Consider the following 25,668-nt stretch of genomic DNA (forward strand, 5'->3'; position numbering starts at 1 on the left):
AAACTGAGGAATAAACCCCATCACTGTGGAATACATACTGTATCACCCCTAAAGCAAAACACAAATATTTAGAAATAAATTATATCATGTTAAAAGGCATCAACAGTTTACAGTCATACCAATTCATACCATCAGGTTGGCCATATTTACATATCTCTACTCTATAAGAATACTTCAACACATGCCTTATACTTTTTACTTTTTTTAAATCTTTCTATTTGCTGTGTAAAAACATACATTTTGAATTTATCATACGCTGATCAGGCATAACATTATGACGTTACAACATTATGACTGGTGAAGTGAATTACACTGATTATCGCTTCAGCAGGTCACCTGTTAGTGGGTGGGATATATCAGGCAGCAGGTAAACATTTTGTCCTCAATGTTGGTGTGTTCGATGCAGGAAAAATTGGCATATGTAAGGATTTGAGGAAGTTTGACAAGGACCAAATTGTGATGGTTAGACAACTGGGTCAGAGCATCGCCAAAACTGCAGCTTTTGTGGACTGTTCCTAGTCTGCAGTGGTCAGTATCTATCAAAAGTGTTCCAATTAAGGAAAAGTGGTGAACCGGCGACAGAGTCGTGGGCAGCCGAGGCTCATTGATGCGAAGGGAAGTGAAGGCTGATCCGTGTGATCCGATCAAACAGACGAGCTCCTGTAGCTCAAATTGCTGATAAAGTTAATGCTGCTAATACAATATTAGGCAGGTTGTCATAATGTTATGACTAAACCATGTATAAGCCTACCTTCATAGTATTAGAATCTTTTGGCAGACATAATTGTGTGGGAAAATCATTTCTCTTTCCTTATTAAAAGAGGACATCTGACTTACACTGCAAATAACCAACCACAAATTAGTGGATAGAAGGTATACAACTGGCTATGATGGCTATGTATGTGAGAGAAGTTCCACAAACAGCACTGCTGGAGTGGCCAAAAATTACCTTTTTTCTATTCAAAATTCTTTGTTCAAAAGTTATACAAGATATATTACACAACATGATGCATATATCAGTGCATAACACAATGCTCTTAGGTTTTTAGTCCTTGTTATGCTAAAGTGGGGCTGCATTTCTGCATAAAAAACGCAGGGTGCACCACAAAGCACTAAGAGTAATAACTGCATTAATCATGATCTGGGTGTCTAATAATAAAAAGCAAAGGCTGACAATTAAGAGAACAGTGTGAGAGAAAGAGACACTGGTTCTGGAGGGGAAGAGACTTGGACATAAGAAATAACAGACTCACAGGTAAACATCAGAAACAGGACACAAGGACTGGTGCACCACAGTCCCAAATCAGTGTCTGCACATTTTTGGTTACATACTGTAATGCAACTTCAATAAATGTGTTTTTTTTTTGCCTGCATTTTACAACTACTAAACAGGGATTTATGGGAGGACAGTCGACTGGTCAACACAATTCTCTTTAAGAGGTGTCACTTGATTCAGACATCAATTCGATTATTGTTTCTGAGGATTTGAAACAATAAAAATAAACTTTAGCTAACTGCTCACAAACAGTATATCAGGGATTTAATGTTACCACTTCAAGGAATCCCGAGAAGTCATACCTACAATGACACAATAAGGAACCAACACAGATTCTGATTAGCAATGCGATCATGCCATAACATACTGAAAGTGCTATGTGCTGTAATATGCTACTGAGAATTTCAAAAACATTACTTTAAACCTCTTAAATTTCTTTGGAAGAAAGCAGTTTCAGCTTTATATTCTAGACTTTCAGTAGACGGTCTAGTATTGAAAAATCTTTACAAAAACAGACAATAAAAAAACTCAGCTTTGCACTGACTTGGTTAGATTACTAGCTTTTGGTAGAGAATATGAAATGCCATAGACCCATTTTATTTTTTCAATCCGGTAAAGTTCTTCCTGTATCTGCATGGATTTTATTTTTCAAACCTCCAAAAAACTTTTAAATCTGAATAGTTATTGTAACAATGTCACAAAGCAGCTGAGCTTGAGATATACTGTGAATATATCTTTTGAATGTAGTATAGTACACTTATAATTGCTATTGATGTGTGCTCTACATTGTGCTGGAATTCCATACAGGGTGTATTCCTGCCTTGTCATGTATGCTCTGAATCTTCTGCATTCATGCCCAGAATAAAGTGAAGTTGAACAAATGAATGACACACACCATTCTAATTGTTGCCTATGGATTGGCCATGACATTGTGACTGGCAAGATGTATTTTATTAAATTGTAAAGCTGATTGGCTAAAGAGTTTCTGACATTGAGATGACCAAAGTGGATGTCTGCAGCCTACAGTTTAAGTATTTTACCAAATTTGAGATGACATGTAAAAGATCCACTGGGCTTGGTATTTAGTCCTTTCCAGTTCCCAATTTATACTCGCTGGGCAAAGTTATAGCCTCACCTGGGTTTTTGTACCATTGCTATGCAGATGACACTTCACTATTCATGTATTCAATATTCTTCATTCTTTTCTGATCTTGGCATGTCTGGCAGATATCACACAGTGGAAGGCAGCTCATCAGTTTGCAGCTTAATCCCATCAAAACTGAACTGCTTCTCATCCCAGCTGAATCATCTCCATGTCAAGATCATGTGATCTCTATGGACACCTCTCTGATCTCACCTCCAATCACTGCATGCAACCTTGGGGTAACCATGGACAATCAAAAGTCATTTTCTTCTCACATTGCTAATATAAAACTAATGTCAATTTCTCCATTACATCATCATAAAAATTCATCCATTTCTGTCCACACAGGCCATTAGGTGCTCGTTCAGTACCTCGCCATCTCAAGACTGGACTACTGCAATTTGCTCCTGGCAGGTCTGCTTCTGAAAGACCTTTGACTGCTGCAATTGATGCAGACTGCAGTCTTACAACTTGTTTTCAACCTTCCCAGGTTCTCCCACACCACCTCATTACTCTGCTTTCTCCACTGGCCTCCTGCAGCTGCCTGCATCATTTAAAACACTGATACTGTCTTTCAAAGCCAAAAACAGACCAGCACCCCATTACCTTTCAGCACTTCTCACTATGCTATGGAAGTATATTTTGGACAATTTTCAAAAGGAATTGCAAATTCCTTTAGGTAGACGGTGCAAAAGAAATTGCACTGACTACCTCCATTGCTCAAAACATTCCGCAAAATCATCTACTACTGGCATTTCCACTTTTGGCAGTCAACTGTGAATGATGTCACTTCCCAATACAAACAAGCCAAATAATACAGTCCTCACCCCTGTAAGCCCACACTTGATTGACAGCTTTCCGTGCAAGCCATCGGAAATTCACATGCAAAAGGACATGTGATTTCTTTTAAGTTCTGGCAGGCTACATTCGCGTTGCAGAAAAAAATTAAAAAGCAGACATGGCAAATAATATTACTATTTAAATATGACATGGTCATAACTCATAAGACACGGGAAATGCAGTTGAAAACGGTCTTTGCATTTTCATTTAAAATGTGGCAATCACTGTACTTTCACAAAAGCGAACACACAAACGGTAATGCAAGATTTGCAATTGCGTTTGGATTATGTCACAATTTATTGCTTTCAGGTATGGAAAACACAATTGCAAAAACCAGTTGCAATCCCTTTTGAAAACTGAGCGGATTATCCTTCCATACCATAGACCCTTCGACCCTTAAACACTGCTCAACTGGTCCCACCATCTCTCAGAGTACAAGCAAGGCAGACTGCTCTCTATTCTGGCACTAATGTGGTGAAATAAACTTTAATTTGATGTACGAATAGCTGAATAACTATCAGTCTTCAAACTACATCTAAAGAACTACCTTTTCCACAGGTTCTTAGCTTAGCTTTTAATTAAAAAAGAAAAGAAAAAGAAAATAAGAGTTTTAGAGGGATTGTATTTGTAGTCTTGTGTCCTAAAGAATGCGTATTAGAATTGATTAATTGATGGAGAGGTTAAAGCACTTTGTAAGTCACTCTGGATAAGGGCGTCTGCCAAATGCCATTAATGTAAATGTGACCCATTTTTAAATCCTAATGTCCTCCATATCTTAGAATTAAATTAAAACCATTTTTAAGAATGCACCTGTAGTTAAAAAAATGAGACTGGAATACTAATAACACGATTCATTACACCAAAAAAGTTACAATAAGTTAATGAATTCCTATGTTAAATTGGCTTCTTACACGAATTTAGATTTAATGTCAGGTATCAGTAAAGACAGGGTTCTCATTTAGCTGGCGGTGGGTGGGAGCTGAGAGGAAAAGAAACCAAAGAGTTTTGTGAAAAGCCTAGTTTAAAGACTGAAAAAGAATCAATGCAGTAGGTAGCTCGCAGCAGGATCCGCTCCCTTTGGAAATGTTGCTGAGACGAACAGTACAGCTGAAAAACTTTTCTGACTGCAACAGCAGAGTCAAAAAAGTTCAAAGGTGTTTCACCTCAGCCTGTCAGGAGTTCACGTGAAAAAAGTGTACAGTGTCCTAAATTTATATTACTTAGTGATAGCTGACATGGTATTCAAATATATTTTAAATACTGCAGTGCAGCAGGCTGGAAGAAAAAAACAAAAAGAGAACACATTTGGAAGAGCATGCCAGTGAGTACAAGAAAGCTGCAGTACATCTTTCTTGGTGCACATCAATGATGAGCATCCAGCTAAACAGAGCTGCAGCGGCACTAAATAATTTATTTCCACCAGGAGTAAGAGGAGAGAAAGCAAAGGAAGTGTGAGAAGCAGAAAGGAAAAGTGGGAATGGTGGAAGAAAAAAGGGAAAAGTAAAATCAGTAGGAAAAAAAAACAGAGCTAGATGATGTCAGAAATATAATCCATTATTTGGAATGTTATCAGAGACACCAGTGTGGCATCAGCGGAGATAAGAGGGTTGTGTATGTACCCACATCAATTTTTCATTCAGATTGTTCTGGGTTAGATAGGAGGCTTTAAAATCTATTCGCCATAACAATAAAAACACATGATTCTGCATTTTACTAGCATCAGTGGAAAAGAAGCACTGTGGATTCAAAAATCTGATATACAAAGTGTAGATCAAATAAAAGCCAAACTCTTTAAGAGTAATTCGGAATCAGATTGAAAAGATACAACATACAGCATACATATTGAATACATATGTCCATGGCAGAGTGTGTGCTATACAGGGACAGAGGCTGGAGCCGCTTTTGCAGGCTTTGCTAAATAGGCTGAGGCTGCTGTGATGGTAGTGAAGGAGAGCTAAAGGTTAATTATATATCTACAGGGAACAGCATGTAGTCTCTGAGCAGAGTCTTTTGCTCTGCAAATGTATCATCGTTACTCAGATAGACACCACCACAGAGAGGGCATCTTATCACCGGTCTTTAGCACAGAGGTGTAATGAAGGTGTCTTCCACATCGGAGCTATTCAACTGGTGTTTAACACCGTGTAAGGCTTAAGTTTAGACCAATGGGAAAGAGAACCAAAACAAGAGAGATAAATATGTATTCAGTAAGGAACAAAACATGGGATTTAATATGATAAAGGAAAACAATCCACAACAAAGTCGCAGCACAAACTATGTTTTATATTCTTAAATACTGCAATACATTATACTATATTTTACTATACTAATGTGTATTATTGAATATTTCTCTCTTTTTAGCTGTTTGAAGCTACATTTAAATGTGAACACGTGCAAGACTAGAAATGTTAAACAAGCCACAGAAAGCTTTTTTGATGTTTTTAGTATGTTTGTTATTGAACCTGGTTCATGCTAATCCCTTTGCCATGAGTCACAACGAATGAACTGTTACCATAGAAATGCTAAAGTATTAGAACACATGCATTCATTTAACCCTTTTCAGCTAAAGTAAAGGCACGAAGACTACATTTTATTTATATTTCAAAAATAGATTATACTTAACTTATACTTTAAAAAGTCAAACCAGGTCAAAAAGCCCACAAACAGCTTTAAACAAATCTCACAGAAAAAAACAGCTTTTTTCTAACAACTTGTGCAATCACATTCAGTCCATTTGTTTCATCATCTACATGCCTTCACTGGGAGATGTTAATAAGGGGGAAAAAAAGGTAAAGCAAGAAGTGCAATTCTTTAAGCTGCTGAAAATATTTGCATCGGCACATTATCTTGATTCTAGTTTTTATTTTGAATAAATTAAGAAAGTATTGTATGGAATCATATTATATATAAAAAATATTTTTGGATCACTTTCTGCTGTACAGTAATATATATTTTAGGGTATATTTTTAAAAGGGGTCAAGAACATTCAGAGGGACTAGAGAACGTCTTGGTTTAGGGCCAGTAGTTACAGAAGGTGTTTGGTGGATGGGGTGGTTTCTGTCACTACACTATAGAGCCTGAACCAGGAAGTGACACCATTTTATCAGGTTCACCAAACATATATGCACATTTGTCAGCTGTCCTCGACACTGTGTATAATGATATATTAGCATGGGACCACTGCTGATCAGATACTGTGGTTTTCAATCACTGCATGCATTTAGTGCCAAGCACAGTGGAGGTTTGAAATCAGATTGGCTGTAGCTGTTAGGGACTGTAACATATTAAAACAAAACCATTATTTTCTGTAATATGCAGGTTAAGGAAAGAATGCTTGGAAAGAAAGTCATATACAGCACAATAATTTTCTCAGCTTCACAAATTAGAGACAAACAAACAAATTCATAAAAATCCTAAAAACGCTTTAAAAGAGGGCTGAATGTTTCCGTAATGATTTATGAAATTCATTACAGTGAAAATGCGACAGTGTCATTTCACATAAATAATATCTTTCATTTAACTTTAAAAAATGACCACACAATGTAGGTAATAATGTAAAGCAACTCATTTGGTTATCTTTATATTTCTTCATAGATCTGCAATATTAGTCTTGCAAGGGGACATTACCTTAAAACACACACACACACACACACACACACACACACACACACACACACACACACACACACACACACACACACACACACTTGTCTTACACCCTTGTGAGAACCTTTCACTGATATCAATTAACTATTAATGCATCTAATAACACTAAACACGTGGATTAAACTAAACTTAACCCGTTACCTCAGTAATCAAAAACTATTTGGACTTGTTAAGCTTTTGTAGAAAATCTTTTTTTTTTTCATTGAAAACAGGCCAAATGTTTCCACAAGGACAAATCTGGCACATGTTCCTGTTCTGGTGGAACAAACAAATATATTAAAACAGGCCCATTAGGGGTGCAGTGCAGTGCATCTATATTTAGTTTACTGTAATTACATTTAAACTTGAAACAAAGGATGGCCAAACAAAATTATTTTTAATTAAAGATGAATTCTATCATACAATCTTTCATCATGGTAGAAAAAAGTCTAGTACCTTAATTCAGTCCATTGAATCCCTAAGCAGGCAGAAAGCATAGTTGATTGCGTCTTTAATGCGCCATGCCGCAACTTATGTTCACATTAATAAACATGCTCGTTTATTTCAGTTCTGATTTAACTGAAAGTGTGAATTTTTTTAGCTTCTTGGGATCACAGTGTGATGCACACCTCTAGTCCGAACCAGATTTATGCTAATCTTGTTAAAAATGTTTTTTACTCTGATAAGTACGATTAGATGATGAAAATTCTGAAAATAAATCAATTCATATGTCGAATTTATTTGTTGCATTGCGCACACGTACAGCCTCAGCTGAACTCTATAGCTGTTGTAATAAACACTGAGCAAATTCTGGTGCATCTCTGTGAGCCACATGTATCACTCAATTCAGAATGCAGTATAACAGTGAGAACACGAGCGTAAGGAGGTCACGGCTGCGCGAGGAGGCAAACGGGCTTGTGTGGGTTCCAAGGCACACTGGTTTTGACCCAAGTTGGTACCTTTTGAAATGGCTAAGCAGGGTGCCAACCAGCTCTCCGATGCGGCTCTCGCCTGCTGGCATCATGCCCTGCAGGCACACGATCAGGTCCCGGTTGTCCTTGGTATGGAAGACCACCAGCTGGTCCTTCCCTGGAGACACACTCACGCCAGTCACCTGGGAGAACAAGAGAAGGGGAGGAGAGGGAGGGTGAAAATGTAGTACAGTCTAATGAGCTCTACTGTTGTTTCCCTAAATGTGCAAGTGCAGACCCTTGTAATCACACTTAGACACAAACACAAGGACTGAGAACAAAAAAATATTCCATGGATTTTTCAACCTCAACGTCAATCCAGCACACATGTAGCTTACGGGTAATTATCCTGTCCTGAGGAAATTAAAAAAATGTAAAACCTGTTTATTAACCCCTAGCTCACAACAAGCATTATAATAAATATATCACAAATATCTATCTATCTCAGCCCTTTATACTGTTTGCATGTACACTGGTACTTAACGATTTGACAGACGAGTGAGAACACCATGCATTATTTAAATCGCATTTTACTCACTTTCCCACACTGGCCATATACCATAAGACTGAAATATTTTTCAGAAATGTTCAGCAAATGCTTTAGACAAATGTTCATTGCTGTTCAGCAGCTTTTAGACTTTCATTAGAAGCTAGCTTCGAAGATCACGTTTCCTTGCGCTCATGTGTCAGTACGTTTCATTATGTCAAAATCTTTTGTTTCCGGGTAATAGTTCATGAGCTACAGATGTCTTTATTTTTGCCTTCAAATCTGAAATCACTCAGTTGCAAGGCACCTTATTACACAGTATCCATTAATTATTCAGGAACTACAACAAACAGAGCACTGTTACCATATATAATATTGCATCATCAGGTTTGTGTTTGTGACTAGGTAAAGACTCTCAGACTGTCTCTTGAATTTAGCATGAAAACTGGAGAGCAGAGAATAAGCCCAGGTTAGAAAACACTGGACATCGCAATGATTAAAATCACTATGACTAAGCATGCAGAAACACCACACCACACTGCACTCGGAACACATCTATCCTCACTTTTAACAGAGATGATATCGACCGCTGTGCATTCATTCATCGTTTGTTATTGCAGGATAAAAAAAAAATAAAAATGCAAATGTATTATATGTGGAAGAGACAGGGTGTTGTGACTACACTGGATGCATAAAAAGATGGGCTTGTGATTGGATGTAGCAAATATACTGAATGTCCCACAAGGCCATTCCAAGTAAATGTTATCTGGAAGTGAAGAGTGGGAAGAACTGCTGAGCAGCCTGGGCTATTCTATTACTGGCACTACAGGACAAATCAGTGCAGTAATGGCAGTCGGGATCAGCAACCTCACTCTCCCTCCCTCATCTATTCTTGAGAAAATGTGTTACATAACAATTGACTTCCTCTCTCTTTCTCTGTGAGTTTGTGAGAGAAAAAGAAAGAGAGACTGAGACTGAAGAGAGAGCAAAACATATCACTTGAAGAGCATCCATATATCCAGCACCTTTTCTTTAACCATATTTGTTTCCCAGGATCAGAATTATTTCTAAAACTTACCTAAATGTATAAATACACAGCTTCTGTTTATGATCTTTCCAAATGAAACAACCATTAAAAAAACAGATTGAGCAATAATAATAAACGTGTAAGTCAAACAATAGGGAAGAGCAAAGACAAAGAGACAGCTCTAAGAAAGAGCAGAAGGAAAACACAGAGGAGGTAAATCTGTGCACATGCCTGAACGCTACCAGACGTCAGCTGATTTCTTTCCCAGTCCGTCGTCATGACAACCCCATCTCCTGGGATGTTGGCATGACAACAGGCAGATAGGAAAATGGATGGCAAGGAACAGGGTGGAATGTTAGAGGGTGAGGGGCGAGGGATGGATTACAATCAAGACTGTTTAAATATTGCTAAGCTTTTTCTTTATACATTCCAATATGATATGAACTCTGGGACACCGAATCCTTTTGCATCATAAATCACCATTAAAACCATCCGAAAGTACTGGTACCATGATAATATCACTGCACAGGGCCATGTTTCTCAGTGGAGCAATAAATAAATATGGGGTCAGTAAAGGTTTAGTGTTCGAGAGCAGGAGCTTTTCCCTATTCAGGAACCATTAAGGGAGATTCTCCTTCGGCTAATCTTCAATTATTAAACAGCAACCATATGCACAAATCATCCTGCTAATCACAGTGATTAATTAATCCATTATAATACAAAGTTCAAAGTTCCCTCTACTGATTATTTACTGATTCTCTATTAAATGCATGCAATTTAAAAATGCATGTGCAAATGGATAATGAAGTTTTTTCCCATGCAGATATTGATCCAGGTCTGAAGGATATTTTTTGTAAGGCTTTCCTAAAGGACAGAAGGTCGAATACACAGTCTGTAGACATACTTTGGGCTAAGAACAGGAGCCAACCCCACCCACCCACCCCCAACCCCTCAGCCCACTATTATAGATCTCTGCCAGAAATATGGCCTCAAGCCCACTGCAGCTCAGAGACAGCCATGCCATACACTACAGATGGATTACAACTGCAGGTTATAGCTATTCCTATTTTAACTCTGCTAGAACTCTGAACACCACACTGTCTGTGGCTGCATGAGTATGTCTTTTGATTTGAAATGGAAGAGAAAAACGCTGCTGCGTTAGAGGTCAACCTTCCAAATTTAAGACCATTTAGTGACAGCTAATCCACAAGCCAGGTGAAGGACTCAACCTGAGCACAGCATGACAGCCAGTTTAATAACGCAAAAAGCTGGCAAACCTCATGCTAAACAGTCTTCAATAGAGCCACAACGTTTGAATATCCAATTTTATAAAACATTGTAAAAAAACTAATATGTTTAGTTTATACAATGATTATACACTGATCAGTGTATGCGGTGGAACATCCACACGACAGTGTTTCCGCTTTAAATTATGCTTAAACAGCTATAAACTGTTCACTATATCCCCCCCCGCCCCAAAAGGGAAAAAAATGCATCTTCTCAAATTACAGAAAAAACAGAAAGCACAAAGCCCTTTGTTCTAAAGACGGCTGAAAACCTCAATTTAGCTCCACTGAATCATGTCGGATTGGGCCTGAAGGAAATTGCACTGGCGTTACATCAAATCATATTAGATTAGTATTGAAATGCATGAGTGTATGGAACTGTTACTTGTATAACTGTACCCTGTTTGTGTATTCTACACATCAGTATGGGGATCAAATTCTCTGAGAAAAAAGATTAAGTAAACATGTAGTATACGTGTGGGTGTAAATACAAATATTTGGAATTGAACAGTGTTGAAACAGAGTAAAAGAGATTGGTAGAGGATAAGTACGTTGTACAGTGGGATGCTCTTCATGGGCTTGTACTGTTTCAATGGGTCCATCTTGTAGAGGTGACGATCAGTGATTAGCACTGCCCGGTTCTCTGCCTTATTGAAACGGTTAATCTACAGAACCAAAAGTAACATTCAATAAATATTATATAGGAACAGAGAAAAGACAAAGTACAAATACATGTATTAGACATAAAAAAACCTGTGTTTTTACCTTGCGAACGTTGCAGGAGAAAAGAACTCTCATGAACTTATCTTTCCTCTGCAGTTCACTGGACACCAAGGTGAAGGAAGATGCCATTTCAGGACTATCCCGCTTCTAAGCATCCATACACACACGCACGCACACACAGCATACAAAAGCGGAAACAAAATTAATTCGCCATTCAATTCCACTGTTGTTCTTTGTTATTGAATTCAATTATCAATCTTGCACTGACCAGGTAATTGCCCTCCCAGGCTCTCTGCAGACTGAGGTCTGCCCTTTGACCCTTAAGGCACTCCAGCGTTGCCACTTTAGCCTTGATCTGTTGCATATCTTCTGCGGACAAGTTTTTAATTAGGGTCCAGGCCCACCACCTTCACCACACACAAAGACAAAAAAAGAACTTTACTCTCAACAGATTTTCAGTCCAAGATTATTAGTGTCCTTCAGGAATAGGGTCAAAGATAACCTGTTAAGAAAAATCTTTTACACGAAAAAAGTTGAATATATATATATATATATATATATATATATATATATATATATATATATATATATATATATATATATATATATAAAATAAGCCATATATATATATATTTTATGAATATTATCGAATCCCTTAATGAATGCAATATCAAATGAAAGCAGATTGTACATAGTTAAGCCATAAATCAAGCTAGACAAAATCTAATGATGTTCAACAAATAATCATAATTGTAGGTTGTAGATATAATTTTTTTTTAGGGTCATGTAGAAAATACAGCATTACTTTAAGAAAACCAGTGGAAAAAAACAGGTAGAATTGGATGTCAAACAGCTTTTAACATCATATCAACAAGTCTAGTCCTTTTGTTAACAACTATAAACAGGAAGGGGGCTATTGGGAAAAAATATATTGTAAAGATAAAGATAATTCCATATCAACTCCACTATTCGTTCTTGAGATACAGCCACTACAGGAATATCAAGAAAACAGAAAAAAACGACCTAAAATCATAACACTTAAAAGAATATAAAATTATATTTTAAACTATCACCCTATGTGTTATTCATTGCCTTTTACTATTTTCCACATTTTACTTTATTACCTTAATATCTGTATTTTCCACATTGCATAATAATAGTGAAAAACATATAAAATAACAATATGGAATTATGCTTTGAGCAAAAAGTGTTCAATCAGAACTAGAAGCCAGATGACAGCTTTGCACCCTCATGACATACACACATGCTGAGCACTGTTTGATTGCTTTTACTATTGTTCTAAATATAACTATTTGCTGTCAAACATGCTTTTTCCCCCATTTCAAAATGTGGTCTTTGCAGATAAAAAAAATATCTATAGCAATAGTATTTATATTTGTCCTATAAGCAAAAGCCTTAAATCTGGTTTGTCATGTGCTTTAGAGATCAAATACTACAAGCAGAGTCTATTTGGCTTGCAAACATGTCCTTTATGGAGCATTAAGAAATCATTCATATACACAAATCACTGAAAGGTTATTTGGACCTTATATTTGGATAAAAGGAAGTTCGCCTCTCATAATAAAGGAATTGAGTGGTGTAGGTATAGAAACAGATATATAGATTTTTTACAAATTCAGATCTTGGTATTTATGTATCTACACACAAAAATGTAAGAGGAACCAGGCTAAGGTCAGTATCCTTGAATACTATTGACAGAGTGAGCGTGGAGGCTAACATATGACTTCACATGTCACGCTGTGTACAAGGATGAGTCATTACCACGTCAGAACTTAACAAAGAGAACATGCGTCACAGATAAACACACTGTTCATAAGCACAACTCGTGAGTAGGACCTAGAGTCATAATTAACTTCCAAGTTACAGCACACTTACTCCTGTAGGGTGTGCACCTATGTGTATGTGAGACAACAAATAACAGAGGAAGAAAGTGATGACTTTTGGTGTTGACTGTAGCTCTGACCTGTTGTAGATGTTTCTTAGTGCTTCCTCGAACCTACGCAGTACTTTGGGTGGTGTGGGCCACTTCACGTGCTTCCCATGGTCCTTCATGGTGCGTACGTTTTGGAAGCGTCGATTCACCTCTCGGATATAGGACTTGACCTTGTAACGCTGGTAAGCACGAAGAATGATAAGAGCAGCCCGCATGCGACGGTAACGCATCCTAGCAATAGTGCCACGCCATACCTTGAGGGAGAATGATGGAAAGGAGCAGAAAACAGACATAATTTCATCTTATTATATTAAAGACACTTATGAAAATCATTCTAGAGTTATTAAGGGTTTACAGAAATTAAATATATATAAAAAAAATCTATATTCCATTAAAAAATATGTTAAATATCGTATTTAATATGATTTACAAATTTTACAAATGTGATCTCTAAGGCCAAAGTGGTATAGTACTTGAGAATTAACAATACAGGTTAATGAATCTCCAGGGAGCTGTTTAAGCTGCTTCCCTATCAGTAAAGAGAGCGCCACATGCTCCCTTTTGTCCACAACGCTTGCTCACGGCAGCTAACGTGTGCTTGTTTGTATAAATAAATACATGTGTACTTTTACCCATTTTGTACACTGCATCGACAGAAAACATTTATACTAAACCTAAACCTTGTTTCAAAATCTGCTCTGTAAATGTCCTGGTAGACCAGACCTGAGACATGACTTATTTTTATTCCATGTTCTCAATAATTTAAGTTGAAAAACATTAATACAAGCAGCTAAAAAAAAAAAAAAAAAATGTATCCTTGTTTGGTATTTACTGGATGATTTAAGTGGATTTATTCTATATATAAAAGAAGGAGAGAGAGAGAGAGAGAGAGAGAGAGAGAGAGAGAAAGAGAGAGAAAGAGAGAGAGAGCTGTTCAAGGCCAAATAAGGGGAATCAAAACCCAAAATTTCCAAATCACAAAAATGTTTGTCAGATTTTTTTTTTTTTTTTTGGACCTCATTTTTTTTCTTTTTGTTGGACCTTACAAAAGCCCACTAATGCATCATTTTGCTTTTCATCTGAAATTGTATTCAAGAAACCATTACAAAAGTGTTATGTAGGTGTTTTATTTTTTTCAATAAATGTAATTGCTTCATGCTTCCATCAGGTTTAATCTATTACTGCACTGAAAACAATTATTCGTAGATCAACATATAAATGATATTTAAATTAAGAATAGAAATTCCACTGATAGAGATAGAAAAAGAAAAAAGAAAAAAAAGAAAAAAAAAGAAAAGAAAAGAGTTTGTGGAATCAGCTGCTCATGCTTTGATTTCCAATGTATTTCACTTAAGGGGAAAAAAAAAAAATTACTCCAAACTGCTGCATGCATGGAAAGAAAAGACTGGTCACTGCTGGTAAGCAAGAGTAATTATTTTAAATATTAATGTGCAGCCAATCGTCATGTGCTGCATGTGTGAACCGTGAGTCACAGTGCAGGTCAAACAAGAAGCTATCCACTTCAATCCTACACACTACATTGAACTTCTACATTGACAGGGTCATAGGTATTCTACTAACCAAAAAAGGAATCATTAGGAACAAACAATCCAATCCTGCTGTTAGCACTGACTCATCAGTGACTCAATTCAGTTTAAAACAGAAATGTAGATTTTCTTGGCAGTTAAAATACTTATGAAGAATGATTATTATTCTTTGCCTCTGTGTGCTAGTCATAGCGAGTGCTATTGTGCCACCCATCTTTATGAGCTTTCTACTAGCTCCAAATTAAGATTAAGTAGGCTAAAAGAGATTGCAGGGAAAACTGCAACCTTCCTCTCCACACCCCTCTGTATGTCTCTCTCCCCATTGGAGTTTGGTGTGAGTCATTGCTGCACACATTATAATTCAAACCGGTGACACAGTCACGCTACATCACATCTTATCCTGATACTCCTGTCATAATATTTCCTGTCTTTGAACCAATACACCAAGATGCCTCCTGCTACTTGAAATTGAAAGTTTCTATTCGTATACTCATGACAGCACCGAGTCCATGTTGACAATGCAGGAGACATTTAAACAGGAGTGCAGCCAGACGGGCCGTACTCTAGGGAATGTGGGTAATTTAGGCCAGGAGCAGCCCCTGGTTCCCCCTCCCCTCCTATAAGCAGGTCGGTTTGGTGTGTTAACAGCTTGAACACATTGCTGCATCGCCTCCAGTGTGCTTTTATGCTCCAAATTTACAGCCGGCCTGCGGAAGACTCACTGCAATAAAGTGTGACAGATTGCTATGTTAACTAGCGCTGATTTGCTTTTTAATTGACTCGTTGGCTATAGAGACATGATAATAGCCAGTTAGCCTGTTGTCAGGCATTGTGTTGCATCCATAGGAATCCATATGATGTCACAAAATAATATATAATTTACAAATACTCACTGTAAATTTCTTGATTCACAAAGGAACTTGCCATTCTTAATATATGCTATTCCAATTTGTGCCGATTGCCTTCAGGTGTCACCAGACAGTTACAGATGACTGAGAAAATGTGTGCTGGCTTATCATTAATCAGCTGGACAGGCATGTGGTGCAGCAAAACCCCTCAACAATCAGGAGTCAAATTCAAGCACACAAGTCCTACATGGTGCAAAACCTCCTGGGGAATATCTGCGGTTTTCCACACAACACTTGATGCAATGGTTCTTGCCTGATAGCATCTCACTTTGACAACATGACATGGTTTAGCACAGGCACAACAGACCCTAACCGCTAATCGCCAGAGACTTGGGGAAAGTGAGGGAAGAGTCGGAGAGAGAGTACTATTTTCATAAATCAATAATGCAGGGCTGAACTGCATGCAACTGTGAAGGAGACCACCGCTTTTTTTTTGTAACCTTTAACAGACTGCTGGAGTGGGTTTGTGTGTGTGTGTGTGTGTGTGTGTGTGTGTGTGTGTGTGTGTGCAGGGGCTGTCATTACTGCAACAGCATGGCCACTGACGTAACTGTCACTGCCTCCACATCCACCTAAACACTGTTTTCTCTCTATTGGCACATGATTAGTAATTAGTCATATGTCTAATTCAAATCAGTGAACTTTCAAATAGGAAAAATGTTAATTATAATTAACAATCACAATTTACTAAGAATTCTCTTTATTTTGTTTATTGTCTTATTGTCTTTTGGTTTGTGCAAAAAATGACATTTAACATCCTGAACACTATAAAAACCAGCGTTTACTACTGAACTACAGATCCAACAGTGTTCTGCCAAGTCAAGAACTGTTGACTAACAACTGACTTTGAGCTGCGTAACAATGGTCGCAACACATTCCGTTTAAAATAATGAACAAAAACCGTTTTCACATCTCAGCGAGTGATGCAGCAGACCTTGAGAACAGAATATTAAATGTTTTATTTAGCACATTCACTAATTGCGGTCAGTGACGTTTTCTGTCTTCCGACATAGGCAAAGACTAGACATTGAAATTAGAGTCATACACAGCAAACATGCACAAAATCAACTCACCAAAATATTTTAAGTATACGGTCTAAGCTTATAGCGGGACACATTTAAAAATCAGCATGGTTACTTCAATTACCTAGCTTTTAGGGGTGTCACAATATGGTGTATTGTATCATATAGCTTGATGCAAGGATCTAAATTTGATCTGCATTTCAAACATTCAGCAGACTGCATAATTTAGAAGGTTATTAATCATATATTGCATATTCTATTACTATTGAACATTATCTAGCCAACACTCACTCTGCTGAAAATGTAGAATCCCCTTTATCTCAAATCAGGTGAGTCTACTGGGGATTAGAAAGAAAAATATCCTCTCTTGAATGTGGTGTTTTTCTTGAGCTAATATTCATACTACCATTAATAGTGTATTATCTTTGACTATGGTCAGAAGCAAAGAGAGATTGAATGAATCAATTGTTGGGACAAAAAAAAAAGAATACATAATGCAACACATGTAAGCACATAGGCACAGGGGCTTTCATGGTAGATTATCAGACTGTTTCTCAGTAGTGGAGAACACAGGATTCTAACGCACATCAAATGCTAAAGAGGCTTTTCAGTACAACTAGCTAACAGCAGAAAAACAAATATATAAACAATAAAAAAAAAATGCAATTCAGAGAATGAAGTATTTGAGTAACAACCAATAAAAACTTGGCCAGAGAGCTAGTGCTTATTTAGCCATGTTTCATTTAATTACATTCTAAAGTACAGCTTTTTTTTTTTTTTTTTTGCTGCTATAGCATATAGATCAGAATTAATACGAATACATGCCATGATATAAAATTTTGTACCATCACTACCAAAATGAATACACTATAATATAAAAAGAAGCATGTACCATTTTATATTTGCATACCAGGTACACTATGATGATTTTTCTACTAAATTGCGTTTTTTTTGTTCAATAATTATTTTCCTGGATATTGAATATTGCCTATTAATTCAGGCAATAATTGACCTTACTAATAGTACAAGCTATGATTTACAGTTAGCAAACATCAAAAACAGTAGCATGTGCTAGCTAACATATGCCAGTTTTACTCTACTGTTTTGCAAAAATAAATAAATAAATTGCATTGTGAAATATAAACAATTGTTTTCTTTTACAAAAATGTTCCAATTTTCCTGTCATTGTCTTCTATTAAATTTTAAAATATTAACATTTAATCCTACAGGAGCAAGCCACTATTAGCAGGTACCCCTTTACATACAAGATATTCGGCACACTACAATCATTTTTCTACTAAACTGTATTTTTTGTTTGACAGCATTTCCTAAACATTAATTCAGACTATATCTGAGCTAAATAAATAATAGTAGGTTCTGGAAAGTTACATTTATCCAACTGGGTAAACCCTTGGTACTATATTGAACAATAATATAATTATAAAGTGTGTCCTTATCACTGAGGTTTCTGATTTAAATCCCTCTAGAGAACCAGAAACCATTAAAAAAAACCTTCATACTAACAGTGAATAAAATTGTCTCCAAAATGCTGAGTACGCTTAGCATTGTCCTTCTGGACCGAACATGAGCGGGGACGTGACAACAATACTTCATTATGAACTTAAAAACTAGTCTTTCAGCAGAGATTGCAGGAGTAGAGGTTTTAGACAGGAATGCTTCTTTGAATAAAAAAAGTCTGCAGATTTATATGCCAAGCCAAAAAAATGGAAGGATTAGGGAAATTAAATCCCAGCTGACTGTCGGATATTTGAAGAGGCTCGTTGGGTTAAAATTTGATATTGTAGATGACAGGAAAAATCCATCAGAGAAATTCAAATAAAGGAACAGGAGGAACTTCTCAGGAGGAGCCAGTCACATCACTCATGCTGCTTAAAGCTTTTCTGTTCTCTGAGGGACACCAAGATGTGATGATTTGCAGTGAAGAGCAAATTCATTATATTTGAATCCATAAACCATTATCATTGGAACAACCATTGTAACGCAGAGGTTAATTAAATGATTGGTATAAGCAGAAAAAACCCTATTCGTCTTTATAGAAAAGTACATGCTGACTTGGCATGCAATGTAGACAGCCAGGTGTGAACAGATTTACAAAATCAATTAAGGGTTAAAAAAGGATTTTGTATTATTGGGAGCAGTACAGAAGAGGACCAGCTCAGGGAGGTTTAAAACGGCAGAGTGAAATAAGCTGTAAAGAAGGAGTGAATTGATACGAGCTGAAGGTCAGAGCAAGGCAGATACGTACACAAATCACGTCTCTTTTAGCTCAGCACATTTTTGCTTGGTTGTAGGCCTGAGAAAATAAGAGCTATATATATCCGAGAGGCTCAGCCTTAATCAGAAGGGCAAAATCTATTTTAGAAAAATAGCAGGCAATGTGTGAGCTTCTATATTTTTCGTCAATGAGATTGTTGGAGGACGAGAGCCATGGAACAGATGCTGCCAAATCTCTCAACACTCGCACTCTTTACATACAGCATTTCAGTCTGCTGGGGTGGTGATAAAAGGCCAGATGATCCAACATTGCCAACAGACACAATGAAACATAGCAAGAACCATGAAGGCAGATCCACATAAAGGCTGCAATACGACCTGTGTGTGATTGTGTGTGTGTTTAGAACCACGCCGCCTGTCACTCAGCTTAGGCACATATATTACGCTCTGGTGAGACAACTATTGCCTGGGGGTGAACAGCATGCTTAATAAAGTGACATCGCCCCTGAAGATGAGACTTTACACCAGGGGATACGGTAAAACATAGATATTGGCATGGCACTGCTGTATTTGTAAGGCAGAGCATGGCTTTGTCAATACTAAGAACATACAATCAATCTCAGATACTGACAGAGTGCAAATTCAACATTTTGATGTCTGCTGCTACAGGATTAGGGCAAGCCATATGAACCATAATACAGAATCGTGTAGCCATATAGCCAAGAATACCATTAGCAGGTGTCATGAGTTTATAAACATGAAAATTAAATAGGCAGTTACTGGCCTGGTATTTCAGCTGGGAAAAACAGCAGCTCTAATAAAGTTTGTAATGTGTAATAAATGATAACATTTTTAAAAAGACAGTGATAGTGCAACATTTTTATACAAGAAATCTTTGTGTCCAATGTTTTCTTATGTTTTGATTTTCATCTCAGTTAAAATGGGGTATAACCTAACCCAAGGAAATGGAACAGAGACCTTAACAATTGTTGAAAACAATAAATGCATGCTGCTGCTTAAAATAAACAATCTGCATCAGGTTACGCTCTCACCTTCTGTAGAAAGAGGACAATTCTCTGCACCATTTGGGCTCTTTGCTCCTCCAGGCTGAAGATGGTGCGTGGTGTACGAATGAACACCTTGGTCTTGCCATAGGCCACATCGTGTTCAAAGCCACATCCCTGCAACAGACGTTTCACTGCCTCCTTATCTGAGGGAAGGTCATGGTTCGGCCAAGTGAACTCAGAAATCATCTTATACCTGACGGGATGGTGAAAAAGAACAGCAGTGAAAAAAGTTATTTTTGCACAGAGGACTAAATACATTTATTCAGTTACTTATTGTCAGTGTTCTAATTTACAAAAAGTATTTTTAGAAACGGATGCGAAAAGCAACATACAGTCATTTATAGGACACAAGCAGAATGTATTGGATGTGTTTAAAAATAAAGTGCGAGAAGTTCCTTTGCAATAATTCCCACATTATTATTAAGCAACAATAATTAAGCAATGCCTCAGTATTTAAGAAAGAATCTATTGTGCATGCATGTACATGGCCTTTTAGACAAGAACATTTTATGGAGTGACATTGAAATATCTCTCTCAATTAGAGTAACAGACAAATATCTTTACACAACATGAACTCTGGTATGAGAGTTTAAAGAATTTTTATTGAGAATATTAATTTGAGTATTTTAATGTGTGTGTAATTTGGGTTGTCATGCTTGAGGTTATTCGACGATTAAATAAAGAGAATTGCTTCTGTTTCAGGCTAAAGCTACACTGTGTTGATTTCCATAGTGCATGACCAACCCTATTTCTTTTGAGTGTAAATTCAGACATGCACTGACGGTCTAAAAAATGTCCCAATTAAAGTTCATTTGAAATTTTGAATTTGAAAAGTTAACTTGAATTTAGATCAAGTGTGCAGAGGATACGTACCTCTGCAAGAAGCGAGGGTATGTTTGACGGTTAGCAAAGCCAGCACGACGCACACGGACATTCTCCAGCAGGCCCAAGTATTCTACCTGGTGCTTACAACGTTCATACTCAAACAGCAGTGGGGACTTCACGTCATTGGGTTTGATGCAGCGCACATAGTACGGCTCCTGTGCATACCATCAGGGGGTGTCAGACAGTAAATTAGTGTTTTTGCATGTTAACATCCTTAACAAGCAAGTCGAAATTTTGTCTAAATTCTGACCTTGGAGGCCAATTTCTCCACCAGTGAAATCATTGAGCTCTTAAAGAGTGTGGCTGCAGTAAGAGGGCGCTTGGTGACCTCGGTGATGCTCAACTTCCCTTCAGGCCACATGACCTTCAGAACAGGATTCGAGCTGCAGAACAAGTTAGAGCGATTAAAAGCAAAGAAAGGCAGCGATGCTCAGCATGAATAAGGAAACAGGTGGGTAAGAATATTGACCTGTTGTACAACAGCCTCTTGAAGTCCTGAAAAAGGGTATCCTTGTTCTTGTCAATGAAGCCCACCACGGAGTAGCTGGAGGGGAAGATTTAAAACACAGCGAGACATTAACAAATTTTCTAAACATACACACTGAATGAGTGCTTTTAAACTTGCCTGTTTAACAAAAAGACCCAAAACATTATGGATCTATTCAATCCCAAAACCATGAAAATGAGAGTAGGTGGGCAGCAAGATTGATTCGCCACTCAATTTTAAGACTTCTAAGTGCTACATTAAGTGTTTCAGGCTCCTGAGATGAAAACAGCATCAGTGGTTCTCAATTTCTCATACACTTCCATGAACAAAGGTATTTTTAGCACCATTTCTTACACACATTTATACAGTGCTAACTTGGTTAGGTATGGACAAATTATTAATGAGGACATTTTAGAGTTCAGATTCCTCAAAGCTCAAATCTGGCACTGTAGGATAAAAAAAAACCCAGGTGCCAAATTAAAGGAGAAAAAAAACAAAACAAAAAAATCCCAAATATAACAATGATAGCTCAGAGCACAGGTTTCTAAGATTGGTCCTGGTTTACCCACACATTAGTGTTTTCCCTGCTCCCAATACAATTTATCATCTAATTAACAGCACTTCTTAATCAAAATACTGCAAATGTACTTTAGGATCTGGGTAGAGAACTTTTTTCCAAGTTGTTGATTCCTCTATTCACAGGACACACTGGCTCATTGAATGGTTTATTGAAAATAACAATGCAGTAAATTATCTAAAACTGAATTAAACAACTATGGGAGATTTGAGACTGACAACACATTAGCACTCTCCACAACAAACATCAAAACTTTAAATCTTTATAATATTTTGTATTATATGTTACTTATAACATTTATCTTTTCTTCAGTATATTTATTGCAACAGCAGTCATTTCAGCAGCTGTAACTATGGTGAACACGGGAAAATAAAGCACTTTAGCTTTCTTCATGTGTACTTACACCACGTCTCCAGCATAGTGGCGAATGCGAAAGTCTCGGTCAAACTCTAGGCTCTTGTCTGTGGGAGAGAGCTGTAAAAAAACAAAATTAAAATGTACAAAAAGATAATTCTGGCTCTTCAACTGAGATCACAATTGTTTTTTTTTTTTGCCAAACAGCAGCAGCAGCACACACATAGACATACTAAAACAAAGGATGCCACAAAAGCTGTAGTTGAGGGCACAGAAATGTTAAACCTTATAACCCTCACAAAGTGAAAATAGTAAAAAGATAACGCACAGAGAGTGGCATAGAAACAAAAAAAATTAAGTAGTTGGGTATGAACTTTGACATATAATATATGATTATTATCTACATTGTGAAGCATGAAAAAATTTTGCTTTTGACTTAAATTTGCATAAGAAAAATGGTATCAGTGCTATTAAAAAACGGAATCAGTAATAAAACTTAAAACAATTAAAATGTGCTCTGCTATAAAGCAGTCTTTGGCAGTGCAACATATCATGTTACATAATAATATATGATTGACATTGACCGCACATTAAAATGTTTATATAAGTTTGAGAGAACCAACATGAGGGGACACACTGCTTGTCTTTAAATAAAGTAGCCAGCACTGCATTACGGCTCCTGGGTAAACAGCAAGTAACCTGAACACACATTAGCCTCAGACACGTCATCTAGGATCTCAGGGAGCGTCTAGACCATTTATACACTTTTCTGTCACAAGCTTCGAAATGCTGAAGGTAGCAATTTAAAAGTTCGCCTCTTTTTATATTAGTGTCTTATTTATATTAGTATACCATCTGTTACATCCAATCCAAGTGGTAGTATGTATGAGTGGTATTTAAAAAGTATCACTGCTCTCTTCCAACCAATTAACCGCACTACATCAAAAATGGACCAAATCTTTTGGATAATATATTATCCAAATATAAGACAAGCAGAGTGGCTTATGCAAAAACAATGCTAATACATTAAGTGTATTAGCATTGAAACTAATACACCAAAGTGAGAGCAAATTGTGATGTTGCAGTCTGTGTTGTAGATTTATGCATATAAATCTGCCTGTCAGTGCTTAGGCTCTTTTTCACAGTCCTGGCATGATCATCGCTTTTGTCTCGGTGCTGCTGAAAGCTTTTTGGGCATATTTCTGGTGTGTGTTTGCTTTAACCGCGGCAGACAGTAAGCCTTCTTCTAAGGGAGTACAGCAAGCTCCTATCAGGAGCAGAGAGGCCACTTCACAAGGCAATTCACAGAAAGTGGGACAATCAGTCGCTGGTTAAAGACCAATTTAAACACTGATGGGAAGGAAACCAAAAGAGATGTGCATTTTCAATGAAAGAGAAAATCCTGAAGGATTATTATTGGACCTAAATGCCAGGTTCAGATCACATTTCCCTTTTTTTTGCCCTCCCATCCCATCTGCTTGCACAGCCCAGACAACTACATGGCTGGCCAGCACAGGCCAGACTTCAGATGGATCAGACAGAGCCTTGTGAGCAACCTGCTGAGTACCCTTCCTCGCCACATCATTCTCAATCAGTCACACTCTGAGTGGCGCATATGCGCGTACAGACGAATGCACATCTATAAAACAAAGAAAATCAACGTTCATCAGTGCAATAATAGAATATGTAGATGCACAGTAAATGTTTGATTATCTGGTCAGACGAAACGGAAAGGAGGGCGCCAGACGGAGATAAGTCACACTGAAGAAAGGGGGAAAAAGTGAAGGAATTAAGAAGCAGAAAGGCTTCACACCTCATCTAATTATAGACATCATCCTCAACACAATGCCTCCAAGTCTCTAGCACACCCTGTTTTTTGACGATGCTTACAGGGAGTGCAGAATTATTAGGCAAGTTGTATTTTTTAGGATTAATTTTATTTGAGGATTTAATTTGAACAACAACCATGTTCTCAATGAACACAAAAAACTCATTAATATCAAAGCTGAATATTTTTGGAAGTAGTTTTTAGTTTTAGCTATTTTAGGGGGATATCTGTGTGTGCAGGTGACTATTACTGTGCATAATTATTAGGCAACTTAACAAAAAACAAATTCATACCCATTTCAATTATTTATTTTTACCAGTGAAACCAATATAACATCTCAACATTCACAAATATACATTTCTGACATTCAAAACCAAACAAAAACAAATCAGTGACCAATATAGCCACCTTTCTTTGCAAGGACACTCAAAAGCCTGCCATCCATGGATTCTGTCAGTGTTTTGATCTGTTCACCATCAACATTGCGTGCAGCAGCAACCACAGCCTCCCAGACACTGTTCAGAGAGGTGTACTGTTTTCCTCCTTGTAAATCGCACATTTGATGATGGACCACAGGTTCTCAATGGGGTTCAGATCAGGTGAACAAGGAGGCCATATCATTAGATTTTCTTCTTTTATACCCTTTCTTGCCAGCCACGCTGTGGAGTACTTGGGCGTGTGTGATGGAGCATTGTCCTGCATGAAAATCATGTTTTTCTTGAAGGATGCAGACTTCTTCCTGTACCACTGCTTGAAGAAGGTGTCTTCCAGAAACTGGCAGTAGGACTGGGAGTTCAGCTTGACTCCATCCTCAACCCGAAAAGGCCCCACAAGCTCATCTTTGATGATACCAGCCCAAACCAGTACTCCACCTCCACCTTGCTGGCGTCTGAGTCGGACTGGAGCTCTCTGCCCTTTACCAATCCAGCCACGGGCCCATCCATCTGGCCCATCAAGACTCACTCTCATTTCATCAGTCCATAAAACCTTAGAAAAATCAGTCTTGAGATATTTCTTGGCCCAGTCTTGACGTTTCAGCTTGTGTGTCTTGTTCAGTGGTGGTCGACTTTCTGCCTTTCTTACCTTGGCCATGTCTCTGAGTATTGCACACCTTGTGCTTTTGGGCACTCAGTGATGTTGCAGCTCTGAAATATGGCCAAACTGGTGGCAAGTGGCATCTTGGCAGCTGCACGCTTGACTTTTCTCAGTTCACGGGCAGTTATTTTGCGCCTTGGTTTTTCCACACGCTTCTTGCGACCCTGTTGACTATTTTGAATGAAACGCTTGATTGTTCGATGATCACGCTTCAGAAGCTTGGCTATTTTAAGACTGCTGCATCCCTCTGCAATATATCTCACTATTTTTGGCTTTTCTGAGCCTGTCAAGTCCTTCTTTTGACCCATTT

General features: G+C 37.6%; 1 protein-coding gene across 1 annotated transcript in view; it reads right to left on the reverse strand.

Annotated features, from left to right (window-relative positions):
* myo1d (myosin 1D) overlaps nucleotides 1-25,668 on the reverse strand; it is a 55,815-nt gene that overhangs the window by 6,732 nt on the left and 23,415 nt on the right. Inside the window, exons 12-21 of the mRNA XM_046853790.1 lie at nucleotides 22,485-22,555; nucleotides 21,487-21,561; nucleotides 21,268-21,400; nucleotides 21,006-21,172; nucleotides 20,118-20,325; nucleotides 13,384-13,607; nucleotides 11,668-11,806; nucleotides 11,442-11,546; nucleotides 11,228-11,341; nucleotides 7,865-8,019 (exon numbers count right to left, since the gene is read on the reverse strand). Coding sequence (XP_046709746.1) covers nucleotides 7,865-8,019; nucleotides 11,228-11,341; nucleotides 11,442-11,546; nucleotides 11,668-11,806; nucleotides 13,384-13,607; nucleotides 20,118-20,325; nucleotides 21,006-21,172; nucleotides 21,268-21,400; nucleotides 21,487-21,561; nucleotides 22,485-22,555 — 1,391 coding nt within the window. The remainder of the gene's footprint in view (nucleotides 1-7,864; nucleotides 8,020-11,227; nucleotides 11,342-11,441; nucleotides 11,547-11,667; nucleotides 11,807-13,383; nucleotides 13,608-20,117; nucleotides 20,326-21,005; nucleotides 21,173-21,267; nucleotides 21,401-21,486; nucleotides 21,562-22,484; nucleotides 22,556-25,668) is intronic.

Source organism: Silurus meridionalis, chromosome 7 (genome assembly GCF_014805685.1).
Source record: "Silurus meridionalis isolate SWU-2019-XX chromosome 7, ASM1480568v1, whole genome shotgun sequence".
Taxonomy (NCBI): domain Eukaryota; kingdom Metazoa; phylum Chordata; class Actinopteri; order Siluriformes; family Siluridae; genus Silurus; species Silurus meridionalis.